Here is a 19,618-nt window from a genome sequence, read left to right on the forward strand (position 1 = left end):
CTTTCTCCGCACATGCCCGCCTCGCCCGACAAAATCTGAGCTGAAAATACAGCGTGGTTAAGTGTCCTCTTTTAAAACCCTTTTAGGTCAATCAGCAATGGCTGCAGCAGAACTACCCAGTTATGTCGTATCTCCTCAGACGGAGAAACACAGGAGGGCCAGGAACTGGACCGATGCAGAAATGAGAGGCCTGATGCTGGTGTGGGAAGAATTTTTCGATGAGCTGAAACAAACCAAGAGGAATGCTAAAGTTTATGAGAAAATGGCGAACAAACTCTTTGAAATGACTGGAGAACATCGGCACGGAGAAGAGATAAAGATAAAAATTACAAATATGACCTTTCAGTACAGGTAAGCTGTGGATCTTTGTCCTTCACTCCCTTCTCCTCCTCTTCATCCTTTTTCGGGGGGGAAGGGGGCCGGTAAAGGGGAGGTTAGTGCCTTTTTTTAGCTCATAACCAGGACTTTGCAGCGTCACCTCTCTTGCAGACAATCCAGACTGTAAGAGAGGAAAGGTAGTTTGTCCTACTTGGGGAGAATTGTTGCTGCCAACCTCCTCGCGTCACTTTGATCTGCCTTCCCCCCACCCTTATTTATTGAAGAACTTTGGCCCCTTGAGTTTGCTTGAGGAGGCCCCTGGCTATGGTCCATAGAGCGTGGAAGCCCAGAGCTTTTCCTGCTTATAGGTCTGGCAGTGTTGGCTCACTTCTTCACCCTTCAAACCACTGCAGCGTCAAGTGGCCAGTTGCGAGAGGGAGAAAGAGGAGTCAAAGTTCAGATTCAGTAGCACGGCTTTGTGGGGGGAGAGGAAGGTAGTTGGGGTGCGGGGGGATGAACCCCATGGTCAGGAAAGGCAGGTCAAGTAGAGGCTGGAGGCGGGGCCGAAGGGGAGACTCACGTCATATCTCGGGGCCAATATTACTGGGGCCCTTCTTTTTGAGTGGCATCTACTGCTGTGATTGAAAGCAGCGCTGGTGAGGAGGGGAGAGATGGCCAGAGACGAGGGAGAGAGACTGAGAGAGAGAGAATATACCGAACTGCTTTCAAACCGGAAAGGCCAGGACTCTGTCACGAAAGAGGAAATCATGTGAAATAGGTATCTGCGTCTACAGGCCAAGTCGGAAAGAGACGGATGTGCGTGAACAGGGAAAGGGTAACAGATTCTGCTTTCAAAGCAACAGCTCTCTCCTTCGATCTATCAATCAGTCAGTGGTACTTCCTGTGTGCACAGGACTGTACTAAGAGCTTGGGAGAGTACAATATAAGACAGTTGGTAGACCTGTTCCCTGCCCACAATGAGCTGACAGTCTAGAGGGGGAGACAGACATGAATAGAAATATATAAATGGAGGATATTATTCATTCATTCATTTGTATTTATTGAGCGCTTACTGTGTGCAGAGCACTGTACTAAGGCTTGAGCACTGTACTAAGCACTTGCGAAGTACAAGTTGGCAACATATAGAGACAGGCCCTACCCAACAACAGGCTCACAGTCTAGAAGGGTCACAGTCAAAGTGCTTACTGTGTGCGGAGTGCTTGGGAAAGTACAATACAACAGTAAACAGTCACATTCCCTGCCCACAGCGAGCTCACAGTCTATCTGTAAGATGAGATGAGAGGATTATGGAGATGAGAGGATTTGCAACCCCTCAATTCCGAGGGTGCCAACTGCCCTAGGGTGGAAATACTGGATGGGGATGGGTTGTATTTCCTGTTGTGATTGTTGCCTGGGAACATAAGTGGCATGAGGGGTGTTGTGTGAGGAGGAGAAAGAGAGAGAGAGAGAGATTGATTGGGGAGAGAATTGAGAGGAAGGAGACAGGATAATTTTACTGCAGGCACAGCTGTGTTTAAACTACTGGTTTTCCTCCCTCCCTCTCTCAGGAAAGATGCCACTCACCCATCAGCCAGAGAGGTGGACAACCCAGCCCAACCCAACCCAACCCAGCCCAACACAACACAATACAACCCAACCCAACCCCATCACAACCCAACCCTTCCCAGCCCATCCTATCCCAGCCCAACCCGAAATGTGCCACTCCGAATGGTCTGTGGATGGGCTCTGGTGGACACCGCCAAGCTTCAGGAGTGAGGGAGAAGTGCGGGCCCCCCCGGGGGACAGTTTGATTTGGAGAGTTTGGGGGCTGATTTGTCATCAGCCTAGGAGTGGGTCCGTGGGGTGCCATTTTCTGAGGGCACCATCAAAGCACAGTGTAGTGTAGTGTTCTCTGTGGGCATGGACACGGGCATGGGAGGTGGAACAGGAAAACAGAGCCACAGGAAAGCAGGGGAAGCTCGGAAGGCGGGAGGCAGGCTCCAGAGCTCCTGGCTCCTTCTCAACAGTTTTCTTTGTCTTTCCCAAATCTCATCCGTGGGACAGGAGAAGAATCCATGGTAGGGAGACGGGAACCTCTTGTGCGTTGGCAGTTTGGATGCACCCAGCAAAGATGACGCATTTTCCATGGGTCTGACCCGTAGAATTTTTTTCATCTAAACCTGCAACTTTTCCAATCCTCCCTTTGCAGTAACAGTGATGTTCATTAAGTCCTTCCTGGGTGCCAAGCTCTGTGCTAAGTGCTGGGGTAGATACAATATATTCAGATTAGACACAGTCCCTGTCCCACCTGGAAATCACAGCCAAAAGGGGAAGGAGAACAGATACTGAATCCGACTCCCCATCTTATGCTCTTCCTAAGAGGTCACTCCCTTCTCAGGGTGGCACCTGAGGAGTTTCCAGTCCTCTCCCAGTCTCGGCTACGGGAGGGAAAGTCAAGTCCATTCCATTCCTAGCTTGGCTAGTGGCTAACGAGGGTCAGGCAATCTGCTACAAGTCAAAACTCCCCTGTGCTGGGCAGCAGTGACGTGGGAGAGAGTTGAGGGCGGAGACTCAAGTTTACCACGCAGAAGGCGGCAGTGGTAAATCAATCAATCAATCATATTTATTGAGCGCTTACTGTGTGCAGAGCACTGGACTAAGCGCTTGGGAAGTACAAGTTGGCGACATATAGAGACAGTCCCTACCCAACAGTGGGCTCACAGTCTAAAAGGGGGAGACGGAGAACAAAGCCAAACATACTAACAAAATAAAATAGAATAGATATGTACAAGTAAAATAAATAGAGTAATAAATATGCAATACCATCCAGTCAGTCGACTGACCAAGCAGTCAACCCCTTCTGGATTTTTCCCAAGAAAACTCTGCGGATCCACTACCAGAACGATTGCAGATGGAGGTGGGGCCTTCTGGGAGAGATGTGTCCGTGCTGTCGCTGTGGGTCGGAAATGACTCGACGACATAAGACGAGACAAGATTAGGTCACGCCGCTTCTTGGGGAAGCAAGAAGACGATTGATTTTTATTTGAGGGGGAGGAATACATGTAGAAAAACCTCTGGCCCTCCCTCTCCCCCTGTCTGCTCAAAGAGAAGGCCTCTTCTGTGGAGTCAGATCTTCACTAGCCTAAAGAGTGTTACAGTGCCTCGCATATAGTGAGCGCTTAACAAATACCATTCTTATGATTTGTTAAGTTCTTACTCTGTGTCTACTACGATGCTAAGTGCTGGGGTGAATACAAGATTAATCAGTCCCATGTACCACATGGGACTCGTAATGTTCATCTCCATTTGACAGATGAGGTAACTAGGTGGTAAATTGGCCTGGCAGCTGCAGTTCTTTCAGTTAATTAATCAAGCAATCAATACTATTTCTTGAGCATTCAGTGTGTACCTTCATGGGAAAGCACAATACAAAAGAGTTAGTAGACAACGCACTTCACATCTCTTTGCCTCAGTTTCCTCATCTGTAAAGTAGGGATTAAGACCGTGAGCCCCATGTAGGACAGGAACTGTGTCCAATCTGATTTGCTTGTAATAATAATAACAATAATAATAATTATGGTATTTGTTAAGGGCTTTCTATGTACCAGGCCCTGTAGTAAGTGCTGGGGTGGATAGAGAAGCAGCGTGGCTCAGTGAAAAGAGCATGGGCTTTGGAGTCAGAGGTCATTCGTTCAAATCCCGGCTCCGCCAATTGTCAGCTGTGTGACTTTGGGCAAGTCACTTAACTTCTCCGTGCCTCAGTTACCTCATCTGCAAAATTGGGACGAAGACTGTGAGCCACCCGTGGGACAACCGCATCACCTTGTAACCTCATCAATGCCTAGAACAGTGCTTTGCACATAGCAAGCACTTAATAAATGCCATTATTATTATTACTATTATTATTATTACAAGCAAATCGGGTTGGACACATCCCTGTCCCATGTGGGGCTCACAGTCTCCATCCCCATTTTACAGATGAGGGAACTGAGGCCCAGAGGAGTGAAGCGACTTGCTTAATGAGAAGCAGCGTGGCTCAGTGGAAAAAACCCCGGGGCTTGGAGCCAGAGGTTATGGGTTCAAATCCCGGCTCTGCCACTTGTCAGCTGGGTGACTTTGGGCAAGTCACTTAACTTTTCTGGGCCTCAGTTACCTCATCTGTAAAAATGGGGATTAAGACTGTGAGCCCCCAGTGGGACAAACTGATCACCTTGTAACCTCCCCAGTGCTTAGAACAGTGCTTTGCACATAGTAAGTGCTTAATAAATGCTATTATTATTATTATTATTATTATTAAGGTGACAAAGCAGACAAGTTGCAGAGCTGGGATTAGAACCCATGACCTTCTGACTCCCAAGCTCTATCCACTGCGCCACGCTGCTTCCCTAGCACTCCATCTACCCCAGCTCTTAGTGCAGCGCCTGGCAGACAGTAAGAGCTTAACAAATACCACAGTTAATAATATTTGTTAATCACGTACTCTGTAACAAGCACTAAAAGGTAAATACAAGATAATCAGGTCAGACACCATTCATTCATTCATTCATTCATTCTATCGTATTTATTGAGCGCTTACTGTGTGCAGAGAACTGTACTAAGCGCTTGGGAAGTACAAGTCGGCAACATATAGAGACGGTCCCTACCCAACAACGGGCTCACAGACAGCAAAACAAACCTAGTAGACAGGCATCAAAGTTGTCAGAACAAATAGAATTAAAGCTAGATGCACATCATTAACAAAATAAATAGAATAGTAAATATGTACAAGTAATAATAATAATACTGATGGCATTTGTTAAGCGCTTACTATGTGCAAAGCACTGTTCTAAGCACTGGGGGGATACAAGGTGATCAGGTTGTCCCGCTTGGGGCTCACAGTCATCATCCCCATTTTACAGATGAGGTAACTGAGGCTCCGAGAAGTGAAGTGACTTGCCCAAGGTCACACAGCAGATGTGGCGGAGCCAGGATTCGAGCCTATGACCTCTGACTGCAAAGTCTGTGCTCTTTCCACTGAGCCACGCGGCTTCTCTAAGTAAAATAAATAGAGTAATAAATCTGTGCAAATATATATACAAGTGCTGTGGGAGGGGAAGGAGGTGGGCTGGGGGGATGGGGAGGAGGAGATGGAAAAGGGGGCTCGGTCTGGGAAGGCCTCTTGGAAGAGGTGAGCTCTCAGTAGGACTTTGAAGGGAGGAAGAGAGCTAGCTTGGCGGATGTGCGGAAGGAGGGCATTCCGGGCCAGGGGGAGGACGTGAGCTGGGGGTCGATGGTGGGACAGGCGAGAATGAGGCCCGGTGAGGAGATTAGTGGCAGAAGAGCGGAGGGTGCGGGCTGGGATGGAGAAGGACAGAAGGGAGGTGAGGGAGGAGGGGGCGAGGGGATGAACAGCCTGGAAGCTGAGAGTGAGGCGTTTTTGCTTGATTCCTGTCCACATGAGGCTCTAGGTCTGAGTAGGAGGGAGGAGGATTTATATCATCCCCATTTTACAGATGAAGAAACTGAGGCTTGGAGAAGTGAAGCGACAAGTGGCGGAGCCAAGTTTAGAATAATAATAATAATGTTGGTATTTGTTAAGCGCTTACTATGTGCAAAGCACTGTTCTAAGCGCTGGGGAGGATACAAGGTGATCGGGTTGTCCCACATGGGGCTCACAGTCTTAATCCCCATTTTACAGATGAGGTAACTGAGGCACAGAGAAGCGAAGTGACTTGCCCAAAGTCACACAGCCGACAAGTGGCGGAGCTGGGGTTTGAACCCCTGACCTCTGACTCCAAAGCCCGGGCTCTTTCCACTGAGCCACGCTGCTTAAAGCGAGGTCCTCTGACTCCCAAACCTGTGCTCTACCAGTTGGGCCAAGGTGCTTCTCAGCCGAGAATGACCCTCAACCCAAGAACAGGCAGTGGTATTTATTGAGCGCCTAGTGTGTGTATTCAGCTCTGTACTAAGCGCTTGTCCGCAGAGTTGGTGGACGCATTCCCTGCCCTCAGTGAGCTTACATTCCGGACCTCCCAGGGCCCCCAGCTTCCTTTTCAGTGATCACTGGTCCAAGATGAAAAAATAACAGGGCTCATCTGGAGAATCTGTCTCCCCATTGATGGTCCAGAGCTACAAGCCTGTCTGGGAAACGAATTCACTCATTAATTCATTCAATCGCATTTATTGGGTGCTAACTGTGTGCGGGGCACTGTACTAAATGCTTGGGAGGGTACAGTGTAACAGTAAACAGAACCATTCCCTGCCCACAACAAGTTTACAGACTCAGGCCATCGCCTCCAGAGCTATTGTCGGAATCCAGGAGAATTTTTGTGGTGGCAGGGGTCTGCTTCTCTACTTTATCTTAACTTTGCTTAACTCCATTAATTGGATTTATTCTTTTAGGCCATCCAAAGGAATCTGTCACAACTATGGTTCCTAAATCAATCAATTGTACTTACTGAGCATTTAATAATAATAATAATAATGGCATTTATTAAGCGCTTACTGTGTGCCAAGCACTGTTCTAAGCACTGGGGAGGAACAAGCTGATCAGGTTGTCCCACGGGGGGGGGCTCACAGTCTTAATCTCTATTTTATGGATGAGGGAACTGAGGCCCAGAGACATTAGGTGACTTGCCCAAAGTCACACAGCTGACAATTGTCGGAGCCGGGATTTGAACCCATGACCTCTGCCTTCAAAGCCCGGGCTCTTTCCACTGAGCCATGCTGCTTCTCTAAATGTGTGCAGAGCACTGTACTAAGCACTTGGGAGAGTATAACACACAGTCCCTCCCCACAATGAGCTGTCAGTCTAGAGGGGGAGACAGACATTAATATAAATAAATACATTACAGATAGATTCTCCCAGAGCTCCACAGCATTTATGTCCATTTCTGTAATTTATTTATACTAATGTCTGCCTCCACCTCTAGACTGTAAGTTCGTTGCGGCCAGGGAATGGGTCTACCAACTCTGTTACGTTGGACTCTCCCAAACGCTTAGTACAGTGCTCTGGTATCTGTAATTTATTTGTATTAGTGTCTGTCTCCACTTCTAGACTGTAAATTCGTTGTGGCCAGGGAATGAGTTTACCAACTCTGTTATGATGGACTCTCCCAAACGCTTAGTACAGTGCTCTGGTAGCTGTAATTTATTTATATTAATGTCTGTCTCCACATCTAGACTGTAAGTTCGTTGTGGCTAGGCAATGGGTCTACCAACTCTGTTATGTTGGACTCTCCCAAATGCTTAGTACAGTGCTCTGCGCACACTAAGTGTTCAATAAAATACGATGGATTAAAATATGGACTAAACTTAAATCACGCAGTACCTTTATTCACTCCTCCTTCAGCCCCAAACTTTGGGCAAGTCACTTAACTTCTCTGTGCCTCAGTTTACCTCATCTGTAAAATGGGGATTAAGATTGTAAGCCCCACATGGGATAACCTGATCACCTTGCATCCTCCCCAGTGCTTAGAACAGTGCTTTGCATATAGCAAGCGCTTAACAAATACCAAAATTATTATTATTATTATGTATCTATCCAAAATGTATTTATTTCTATTCATGTATGTCTGCCCTGCTAGACTGTAAACTCACTGTGGGCAAGGAATGTGTCTGTTGTATTGTTGTACTGTACTCTCCCAAGAGATTAGTACGGTGCCTTAAACAAAGTAAGTGCTCAATGAATATGATTGATTGATTGATGTGTTGATTATGAGAAGCAGCGTGGCTCAGAGGAAAGAGTGCAGGCTTTGGAGTCAGAGGTCATGGGTTCAAATCCCGGCTCCACCAATTGCCAGCTGTGTGACTTTGGGCAAGTCACTTCACTTCTCTGGGCCTCAGTTACCTCATCTGGGAAATGGGGATTAAGACTTGTGAACCCCCCATGGGACAACCTGATCACCTTGTAACCTCCCCAGTGCTTAGAACAGTGCTTTGCACATAGTAAGTGCTTAATAAATATTATTATTATTATTATTATTAAGTGTTGTGAGGCAGGGAAGGTGAATGAAGGGAACAAATCAGGATGACGCAGGAGGGAGAGGGAAAAGGGGAAAGGCAGGCTCAGTCAGGGAAGGCCTCTTGGAGGAGATGGGCTTTCAATGAGGGTTTGAAATGGAGGGAGAGTCTAATCCTGGTTTTGCCCCTGGTCTGCTTTGTGACCTTGGGCAAGTCATTTAACTTCTCTGGGCCTCAATTCAATTACCTCATCTGTAAAATGGGGATTAAGACTGTGTGCCCCACGTGGGACAATCTGATTACCTTGTATTTACCCCAACTCTTAGAACAGTGCTGGGCACATAGTAAACGCTTAACAGAAACCATAATTAATTTTAGCGCTTAGTACAGTGCTCTGCCCCCAGTAAGTGCTCAATAAATGCGATTGAATGAATGAAATGAAGAGGGCGGGCATTCTAGGTCGGAGGCAGGATGATTGTGCTTATATAAACAAATGAACGTGTACATTTTTATATCTTTGATATTTTTCCAAGACGACCAGAGAGAGGTCCTGAAACAGGATGCAGCTGCGTCGATTAATGTTAATGAATGTTAAATTTGAATCGCTGCCTCATGATTTGAGGCAGAAGGTTGAAAGTCTGAGGGGGTTTTTATGACTACACACAATTGCAATTAAGTGTAGTGGCTCGTGTGATCTTTCACTAAATTTGATGAAATTAAGTGACTAAAGTTTTGACCTATGAGTTAGTGAGTGGTGGAGGAAAAATGCAGTGAGGATGTTGCAGAAAGTTAAATTTGAATATCTGACCAGCTTTTCCTGCCGGTTCCATAATTCAAAGCTCCACACAACTTAAGTACTGTGCGCTCTCTCTCTCTCACACACACACACACTCTCTCTCTGTTCCCTCCCCACCCGGTTTCCTAGGTGATATGGTGGCCGGAACGTGATTATTCATTATTTATTCTGAAAGCTTTTTCGGGATTCCCAGGGGAGAAATTCCGTTTCCATTTCTGAAGGCGAGGGCAATATCAAACAAATATGGCAGTAAACAAGGCAAAGAGGGGAGGAAGACAGAGCGGTGGTCTCCCCTCTGAAAAATGCAGTCTTTGAAAAAGAAAGCGATTCCCAGCTCTTAAATAGGAAATGGACACTAGCCCGAGAAAGAACGTAGCATGAAAGGGATGAATTTACCCTATTCCGCTCTCCCAGGTTGTGGCCTTGAGTCTCCTGAGATGCCCTTCAGCCATCTTCCTTTTTTTTTTAAGTGCTATTTGTTAAACACTTATTATGTGCCAGTCACTGTACTGAACGCTGGGGTAGGTATAAGCCAGTTAGGTCGGACACAGTCCCTGTCCCACAGAGCCTCTCAGTCTAAGAAGACGATCGATCTTTGTTCATTCATTCATTCATTCGATCATATTTATTGAGCACTTACTGTGCGCAGAGCACTGTACTAAGCTCTTGGAAAGTACAAGTTGGCAACATATAGACACGGTCCCTACCCAACAACGGGCTCACAGTCTAGAAGCGAGAGACAGACAACAAAACAAAACATGTGGACAGGTGTCAAGTCATCAGAATAAATAGAAATAAAGCCAGATGCACTTCATTAACAAAATTAATAGAATAGTAAATATGTACAAGTAAAATAAATAGAGTAATAAATCTGTGCAGACATATATGCAGGTGCTGTGGGGAGGGGAAGGAGGTAGGGCTGGGGGGATGGGGAGGAGGAGAGGGAAAAGGGGGCTCAGTCTGGGAAGGCCTCCTGGAGGAGGTGAGCACTCAGTAGGGCTTTGAAGGGAGGAAGAGAGCTAGCTTGGTGGATGTGTGGAGGGAGGGCATTCCGGGCCAGGGGGAGGATGTGGGCCGGAGGTTGACGGTGGGATGGGCGAGAACGAGGCCCATTGAGGAGGTTAGTGGCGGCAGAGGAGCGGAGGGTGCGGGCTGGGATGGAGAAGGACAGAAGGGAGGGGAGATAGGAGGGGGCGAGGGGATGGACAGCCTTGAAGCTGAGTGAGGAACTTTTGCTTGATGCGTAGGTTGACTGGCAGCCATTGGAGATTTTTGAGGAGGGGAGTAACATGCCCAGAGTGTTTCTGCACAAAGATGATCCAGGCAGCAGCGTGAAGTATAGACTGAAGTGGGGAGAGACAGGAGGATGGGAGATCAGAGAGGAGGCCGATGCAGTAATCCAGTCGGGATAGGACGAGAGATTGAACCAGCAAGGTAGCGGTTTGGATGGAGAGGAAAGGGCAGATCCTGGAGATGTTGAGGAGGTGAGACCGGCAGGTTTTGGTGACAAATTGGATGTGAGGGGTGAACGAGAGAACAAAGTCGAGGATGACACCAAGGTTGCGGGCTCGTGAGACGGGAAGGATGGTAGTGCCGTCTACAGTGACGGGAAAGTCAGGGAGAGGGCAGGGTTTGGGAGGGAAGATAAGGAGTTCAGTCTTCGACATATTGAGTTTTAGATGGTGGGCAGACATCCAGATGGAGATGTCCTGAAGGCAGGAGGAGACCCGAGCCTGAAGGGAGGGAGAGAGAGCAGGGGCAGAGATGTAGATTTGGGTGTCATCAGCGTAGAGATGATAGTTGAAGCCATGGGAGCGAGTTGTTGAATCCCCATTTTATAGATGAGATAACTGAGGCGTACAAGTGAAGTGACTTGTCTAAGGTCACTCAGCAGAAATAATAATAATAATAATTGTAGTACTTGTTCAGCACTTACTGTGTACCAGGCACTGTATTAAGCTTTGGGGTGGCTACAAGCAAACTGGGTTGGACACAATCCCTGTCCCACGAGGGGCTCACAGTCTCAATCTCCATTTTACAGATGAGGGAACTGAGGCCCAGAGAAGTGAAATGATTTATTATTATTTTTAGCAATAATATAGTAATAATGGTATTTGTTAAGCAGTTACTATGTGCTTAGAACTCTGTTCTAAGTGCTGGGGTAGATAAGAGTTAATCAGGTTGTCCCATGTGTAAAATCCCCATTTTACAGATGAGGTAACTGAGACCCAGAGAAGTGAAGTGACTTGCCCAAGGTCACAGAGCAGACAAATGGCAGGGCCGGGATTAGAACCCACGTCCTCTGACTCCAAAGCCCGGGCTCTTTCCTCTAAGCCATGCAGCGTTAGACATTGTACAGGTATGCAAGCGGCTTAACCATATGAGATAACTGAGGCCCAGAGAAATGAAGCGATTTGCCCAAGGTTGCACAGCAGACGAGTGGCAGATCAGGTTGTTCCACGTGGAGCCCACAGTCTTCTTCCCCATTTTCCAGATGAGATAACTGAGGCCCAGAGAAGTGAAGTGACTTGCCCAAGATCACACAGCAGACAGGTGGCAGAGCCTGGATTAGAACCGCTGACCTTCTGACTCGGAGGCCAGTGCTCAATCAATCAATCAATCAATCATATTTATTGAGCGCTTACTGTGTGCAGAGCACTGTACTAAGCGCTTGGGAAGTACAAGTTGCAACATATAGAGACAGTCCCTACCCAACAGTGGGCTCACAGTCTAAATCAGTGTGGCTTAATGGCAAGAGTCCAGGTTTGCGAGTCAGAGGTCGTGGATTCTAATCCCGGCTCCACCACTTGTCAGCTGTGTCACTTTGGGCACGTCACTTTACTTCTCTGTGTCTCAGTTCCCTCATCTGTAAAGTGGGGATTAAAACTGTGAGCGCCCCCCGTGGGACAACCTGATCACCTTGTAACCTCCCCAGCGCTTAGAACAGTGCTTTGGCCATAATAAGCGCTTAACAAATACCATCACTATTATTATTACTATTCCCTGGGCCTCAGTTACCTCCTCTGTAAAATGTGGATGAAGACCGTGAGCCCCACGTGGGACAACCTGATTACCTTGTATCTCTCCCGGCGCTTAGAACAGGGCTTGGCGTGTAGTAAGTGCTTAACAAATGCCATCATCATCATCAATTCACGGTTCCATGTGGTGGAGCTGGAATTAGAACCCAGCTCCACCGGGTCCTTGGCCCTTGCTCTATCCATTGGGCCACACTGCTTTCTGGCTTGACGCCCGAGGCGTTAGAGGCCTCTGTAAATTCTGGTGGTGAGGTGTTGGACGGTGGTGTTCGGGAAGTTTGGGTCCCTTGCAGGACAGGTGGGCGATCTCAGCCTGCCCTGAGGGTCTGACAGGTTAAACCAGCCCAGGAGAACCCCCCACTGCCTCATCATCATCATCAATTGTATTTATTGAGCGCTTACTATGTGCAGAACACTGTACTAAGCGCTTGGGAAGTACAAATTGGCAACATATAGAGACAGTCCCTACCCAACAGTGGGCTCACAGTCTAAAAGGCAATAATAATAATGATGATGATGGCATTTATTAAGTGCTTACTACGTGCAAAGCACTGTTCTAAGCATTGGGGGAATTATGAGGTGATCAGGTTGTCCCACGGGGGGCTCACAGTCTTAATCTCCATTTTACAGGTGAGGGAACTGAGACACAGAGACGTTAAGTGATTTGCCCAAAGTCACACAGCTGACAATTCACAGAGCTAGGATTTGAACCTGTGACCTCTGACTCCAAAGCCCGGGCTTTTTCCACTGAGCCACGCTGGCTCACACCACCTCCACCACCATGAAGCAGTGTGGTCTAGTGGTTAGAGCTTGGGCTTGGGGGTCAGAAGGATCTGGGTTCTAATCCCACCTCCACCACTTAATGATAATAATCATGGTATGTGTTAAGCGCTTACTATGTGCCAAGCACTGTTCTAAGCGCTGGAATTCTTGTCTGCTCTGTGACAAGACAGAGCGATTGTCTCCCCCTTTTAGACTGTGAGCCCACTGTTGGGTAGGGACTGTCTCTATATGTTGCCAACTTGTACCTCCCAAGCGTTTAGTACAGTGCTCTGCACACAGTAAGCGCTCAATAAATACGATTGATTGACAAGTCACTTCACTTCTCGGAGCCTCAGTTATCTCATCTGTAAAATGGGAATGAAGACTGTGAGCCCCAGGTGGGACAACCTGATTAGCTTGTATCTACCGCAGTTCTTAGAACAGTGCTTGGCACATAGTAAACGCTTAACAAATACCATTATTATTATTATTATTATATCCCCCAGTTCTTAGTGAAGTCATTCAGTTGGTCATGTTTATTGAGTGCTTACTGCAGCAGAGCACTGTACTAAGTGCTTGGGATAGTACAGTGTAACAATATAACAGATACATTAATAATAATAATGGTATTTATTAAGCGCTTACTATGTGCAAAGCACCGTTCTAAGCGCTGGGAGGATACAGGGTGATCAGGTTGTCCCACATGGGGCTCACAGTCTTAATCCCCATTTTACAGTTGAGGTAAACGAGGCACAGAGAAGTTAAGGGACTTGCCCAAAGTCACACAGCTGACAAGTGGTGGAGTCGGGATTTGAACCCATGACCTCTGACTCCAAAGCCCGGGCTCTTTCCACTGAGCCACACTGCTTCTCATTCCCTACCCACAGTGAGCTTTACATTCTAGAGAGGGAGACAGACATTAATAGAAGCAGCGTGACATTATGAGAAGCAGTGTGGCTCAGTGGAAAGAGCCCGGGCTTGGGAGTCAGAAGTCTTGGGTTCGAATCCTGGCTCTGCCACTTATCAGCTGTGTGGCTTTGGGCAAGTCACTTCATTTCTCTGTGCCTCAGTTCCCTCCTCTGTAAAATGGGGATTGAGACTGTGAGCCCCACGTGGGACAGGGACTGTGTCCAACCCGATTTGCTTGTGTCCACCCCCGTGCTTAGAACAACGTCTGGCACATAGTAAGCACTTAGCAAATACTGTTATTATATTGTTATTATTATTATTAATAGAAATAAATAAAATATGGATTTTCATTCACTCAATAATATTTATTGAGCACTTTCTGTGTGCGGAGCACTATGTAAGTGCTGTGGGGTTGGTGGGAGGGATGAATAAAAGGAGCAAGTCCAGGTGACGCAGAAAGGAGTGTGGAGAAGAGGAAAGGAGGGTTTAGTCAGGGAAGGCTGCTTGGAGGAGATGGGCCTTCAGTAAATCTCTGAAGGCGGGCGGAGTCATCATCTGTCAGATATGAAGAGGAAGGGTGTTTCAGGCCAGAGGCAGGCCATGGGCGAGAGTTCAGCAGGGAGACAGATGAAATCGAGGTACATTGAGAAGGTCAGCATAACAGGAGGGAAGTCTGCAGGCTGGGTTGGAGTAGGAGAGTAATAATAATAATAATAATAATAATAATGGCATTTCTTAAGCACTTACTATGTGCAAAGCACTGTTCTAAGAGCTGGGGAGGTTACAGAGTAATCAGGTTGTCCCACGGGGGGCTCACAGTCTTAATCCCCATTTTCCAGATGAGGGTACTGAGGCCCAGAGAAGTGAAGTGACTTGCCCAAAGTCACACAGCTGACAATTGCCAGAGCCGGGATTTGAACCCGTGACCTCTGACTCCAAAGCCCATGCTCTTTCCACTGAGCCACTCTGAGTAGCAAGGTGAGGTAGGAGGGGCAGTTGATTGAGTGCTTTAATAATAATTATAATAATAATTATGGTATTTGTTAAGTGCTTACTATGTGCCAAGCACTGTTCTAAGTGCTGAGGTAGATACGAGATGATCAGGTTGTCCCACGTGGGGCTCACAGTCTCAATCCCCATTTTATAGGTGAGGTAACTGAGGCATAGAGAAGTGAAGTGACTTGCCCAAGGTCACAGCAGACATGCGGCAGAGGCGGGATTAGAACCCACGACCTTTGACTCCCAAACCTGGACGCTTGCCACTAGGCCATGCTGCTTTTAACGGCTTCTTTAAAGCCATGGGTGAGGAGTTTCTATTTGATAGCCAATGGTGAGGAGTTTCTATTTGATGCCAGGCACTTAGTAAAGTGCCTGGCACATAGTAAGCACTTAACAAATACCATTAGTCCTGAGGTGGCAGCTTGGAGGATTTGCCTGCAGGCAAGCGCTTAGTACAGTGCTCCTGCACACAGTAAGTGCTCAGTAAGTATGATTGAATGAATGAATGAATGGAGCAGATGTGATTTTAGTAGGGCTTTGAAGATGGAGACTAATGGTCTGTCGATAATAATAATAATGATGACATTTATTAAGTGCTTACTACATGCAAAGCACTGTTCTAAGTGCTGGGGAGGTTACAAGGCAATCAGGTTGTCCCACGGGGGGCTCACAATCTTAATCCCCATTTTCCAGATGAAGGAACTGAGGCCCAGAGAAGTGACGTGACGCCTAAAGTCACCCAGCTGACAATTGGCAGGGTGGGGATTTGAATCCATGACCTCTGACTCCAAAGCCCGGGCTCTTTCCACTGAGCCACGCTGCTTCTCTTGTGAAGTGGGTGGGAGTTCTGGGCCCGAGACAGGATTTGGGTAGAGAATTGGGGGTGGGAGAGATGAGATAAGGGGAAAGTCAGTAGGTTAGTATTAGAGGAGCGAAGCAGCATGGCTCAGTGGAAAGAGCACGGGCTTTGGAGTTAGAGGTCACGGGTTCAAATCCTGCCTCCACCAATTGTCAGCTGTGTGACTTTGGGCAAGTCATTTCACTTCTCCAGGCCTCAGTTACCTCATCTGTAAAATGGGAATTAAAACTGTGAGCCCCCCGTGGGACAACCTGATCGCCTTGTAACCTCCCCAGAGCTTAGAACAGTGCTTTGCACAGAGTAAGCGCTTAAGAAATACCGTTATTATTATTATCATTATGAGATCAGTAGTAGATCAGTGAGGCAAGGTAGGAGGAGGAGAGGAGATAAAGTCGATTAAAGCCAGCGGTAAGGAGTTGCTGTTTGGTGCTGCGGTGGATGAACAAACCCTGGAGGTTCTTGAGGAGCGGGGAGATGTGGCCTGAATGTTTTTTTAGAAAAGTGATCCAGGCAGCAGAGGGAAGTATGGACTGGAGAGGGGAGAGACAGGAAGCTTGGAGGTCAGCGAGAAGACTGATGCAAGTCAAGCCAAGTTAGGACGACTGCTTGGATCGGCATAGTTGCAGTTTGGATGGAGGGGAAACAGTGGATATTAGTGATGTTGAGAAGGTAGAGCAGATAAGATCCGGTGAATGATGAAAAATCTGGCTGTATGAGAGAGAGGAATTGAGGATAATGCCAAGGTTATGGGCTTGTGAGATCGGGAGGATAATGGTGTTGTCTACAGTGATATGATTCTAACCTCCTCACTGTGCCTTGTTCTCGCCCGTCCCGCCATCGACCCACGTCCTACCCCTGGCCTGGAATGCCCTCCCTCTGCACATCCACCAAGCTAGCTCTCTTCCTCCCTTCAAAGCCCTACTGAGAGCTCACCTCCTCCAGGAGGCCTTCCCACACTGAGCCCCCTCCTTCCTCTCCCCCTCCTCATCCCTCCCACCCTACCTCCTTCCCCTCCCCAGAGCACCTGTATATATATTTGTACAGATTTAGTACTCTATTTATTTTACTTGTACATACTATTCTATTTATTTCGTAAATGATGTGCATCTAGCTTTACTTCTATTTATTCTGACGACCTGACACCTGTCCACATGTTTTGTTTTGTTGTCTGTCTCCCCCCTTCTAGACTGTGAGCCCGTTGTTGGGTAGGGACCGTCTCTCTATGTTGCCAACTTGTACTTCCCAAGCACTTTGTTAGTATAGTGCTCTGCACACAGTAAGCGCTCAATAAATACGATTGATTGAATGAATGAATGAATATGACTGTCAGGGAGAGAACAGGGTTTGGTTGAGAAGAGGAATTCTACTATGGACATGTTAGGTTTGAGATTCACTCATTCAATCGTATTGAGCGCTTACTGTGTGCAGAGCACTGTACTAAGCACTTGGGAAGTGCAAGCTGGCAACATATAGAGACGGTCCCTACCCAACAACGGGCTCACAGTCTAGAAGGGGGGAGACAGACAAGAAACAAAACATGTAGACAGGTGTCAAAACCATCAGAACAAATAGAATTATAGCTATATGCACGTCATTAACAAAATAGAATAGTAAATACGTACAAGTAAAATAAATAGAGTAATAAATCTGTACAAGTATATACAAGTGCTGTGGGGAGGGGAAGGAGGTAGGGCGGGGGGGATGGGGAGGAGGAGAGGAAAAAGGGGGCTCAGTTTGGAAGGCCTCCTGGAGGAGGGGAGCTCTCAGTAGGGATTTGAAGGGTGGAAGAGAGCTAGTTGGGCGGATGTGTGGAGGGAGGGAATTCCAGGCCTTGGGAAGGACGTGGGCTGGGGGTCGATGGCGGGACAGGTGAGAACGAGGCACAGTGAGGAGGTTAGTGGCAGAGGAGTGGAGGGTGTGGGGTGGGTTGTAGAAGGAGAGAAGGGAGGTGAGGTGAGGTAGGAGGGGTCGAGGGGATGGAGAGCCTTGAAGCCGTGATATTGGTGGGACATCCAAGTAAAGATGTCCTGAAGGCAGAAGGAAATGCAAGACCGAAGAGGTGGTGAAAGGTCCAGGCTGGAGAGGGAGATTTGGGAATCAACCACATAGAGGTGGTAGTTGAGGTCTTGGGAGGGAATAAGTTCTCCAAGGGAGTGGGTGAAAATGGAGGATAGAAGGGGACCCAGAAATGAGCCTTGGGGGACTCCCACCATTAGGGGCTGGGAGGCAGAGGAGGAGTCTGCGAAGAAGACTGAGAATGAATGGCCAGAGAGAGAGGTGGAGAACCAGGAGATGAGAGTGTCAGTGAAGCCAAAGTTGGATCAACTTCCAAGGAGGAGAGGGTTGTTCATAAAGTTGAATGTAGCTGGGAGGTTAATTAGGATTAAGATGGAGTAGAAGCTGTTGGATTTAGCAAGAAAAAGGTCTTCAGTGATCTTTGAGAAAGCAGTTTCTCTGGAGTGAAGGGGGCAGAAACCGGATTGGAAAGGATCAAGGAAGGAGTGAATTGGAAGAGAGGATGTGGGGACAGTGGGTGGAGACAACTCCCTCAAAAAGTTTGGAGAGGAATGGCAGGTGGGAGATGGGGTGATAAACTGGAGGGAACTGTGGGTCAAAGGAGGGTTGGTTTTTTTAGGATAAGGGAGGCATGAGCATTTTTGGAAACAGTGGGGAAGAAGCCATTGGAAAGTAAAATGGTTGAGGATGGCGGTCAGGGAGGGAAGGAGAGAAGGGGCAAGTGAGGCAGCATTGCCTAGTAGATTTAGCACAAGCCTAAGAGTCAGAAAGATCATTCATTCATCCAGTCATTCAATAGTATTTATAGAGCACTTACTGTGTGCAGAGCACTGTACTAAGCGCTTGGGAGGGTACAATGTAACAGTAAACAGACCCATTCCCCTCCCACAACAAACTTACAGATTGAAGCCATCACCTCCAGAGCTATTGTCAAAATTCAGGAGAATTTTTGTGACGGCAGAGGTCTGCTTCTTTACTTTATCTTAACTTTGCTTAACTCCATTCATTGGTTTTATTCTTTCAGACCATCCAAAGGAATCTGTCACAACTATGGTTCCTAAATCAGTCAGTCGTACTTATTGAGCCCTTAGTGTGTGCAGGCCACTGTAGTAAGCACTTGGGAGAGTACATAATAACATGACACATTCCCTGCCCACAGTGAGCTCAGTCTAGAGGGAGACAGACATTAATATAAATAAATAAATGAATAAATAAATAAATAAATGACAGATTATATATATATATACACACACACATGTGATGGACTGGGAGGGAGGATGAATAATAATAATAATAATGATGGCATTTGTTAAGCGCTTACTATGTGCAAAGCACTGTTCTAAGCACTGGGGGGGATACAAGGTGATCAGGTTGTCCCACATGGGGCTCACAGGTATTTGTTAAGCGCTTACTATAATAATAATAGTGATGACATTCATTAAGCGCTTACTATGTGTGAAGCACTGTTCCAAGCACTGGGAGGGGGGGAATACAAGGTGATCGGGTTGTCCCACGCAGGGCTCACAGGTATTCGTTAAGAACTTACTATAATAATAATAATGATGGCATTCATTAAGTGCTTACTGTGTGCGAAGCACCGTTCCAAGCACTGGGGGGGATACAGGGTGATCAGGTTGTCCCACGGGGGGCTCACAGTCTTCATCCCCATTTTCCAGACGAGGCAACTGAGGCTCAGAGAAGTGAAGTGACTTACCCAAAGTCACACAGCCGACAAGTGGCAGAGCTGGGATTTGAACCCATGACCTCTGACTCTCAAGCCTGGGCTCTTTCCATGGAGCCATGCTACTATCTGCTAAGCATTGGGGTAGATACAAGGCAATCAGGTCGTTCCACATGGGCTCACAGTCTTCATCCCCATTTTACAGATGAGGGAACTGAGGCACAGAGAAGTGAAGTGACTATGTGCCAGGCACCGTTCTAACCACGGGAAACAGCGTGGTGTAGTGGATAGAGAACTGGCTT

The 19,618-nt window shown here is 47.3% G+C and overlaps 1 protein-coding gene across 1 annotated transcript in view; it reads left to right on the plus strand.

Annotated features, from left to right (window-relative positions):
* Nucleotides 1-19,618, plus strand: part of MSANTD1 (Myb/SANT DNA binding domain containing 1) — a 36,838-nt gene that overhangs the window by 52 nt on the left and 17,168 nt on the right. The window contains exon 2 of the mRNA XM_038745801.1: nucleotides 87-351. Coding sequence (XP_038601729.1) covers nucleotides 98-351 — 254 coding nt within the window. The 5' untranslated portion in view covers nucleotides 87-97. The remainder of the gene's footprint in view (nucleotides 1-86; nucleotides 352-19,618) is intronic.

Source organism: Tachyglossus aculeatus, chromosome 4 (assembly GCF_015852505.1).
Source record: "Tachyglossus aculeatus isolate mTacAcu1 chromosome 4, mTacAcu1.pri, whole genome shotgun sequence".
NCBI lineage: Eukaryota > Metazoa > Chordata > Mammalia > Monotremata > Tachyglossidae > Tachyglossus > Tachyglossus aculeatus.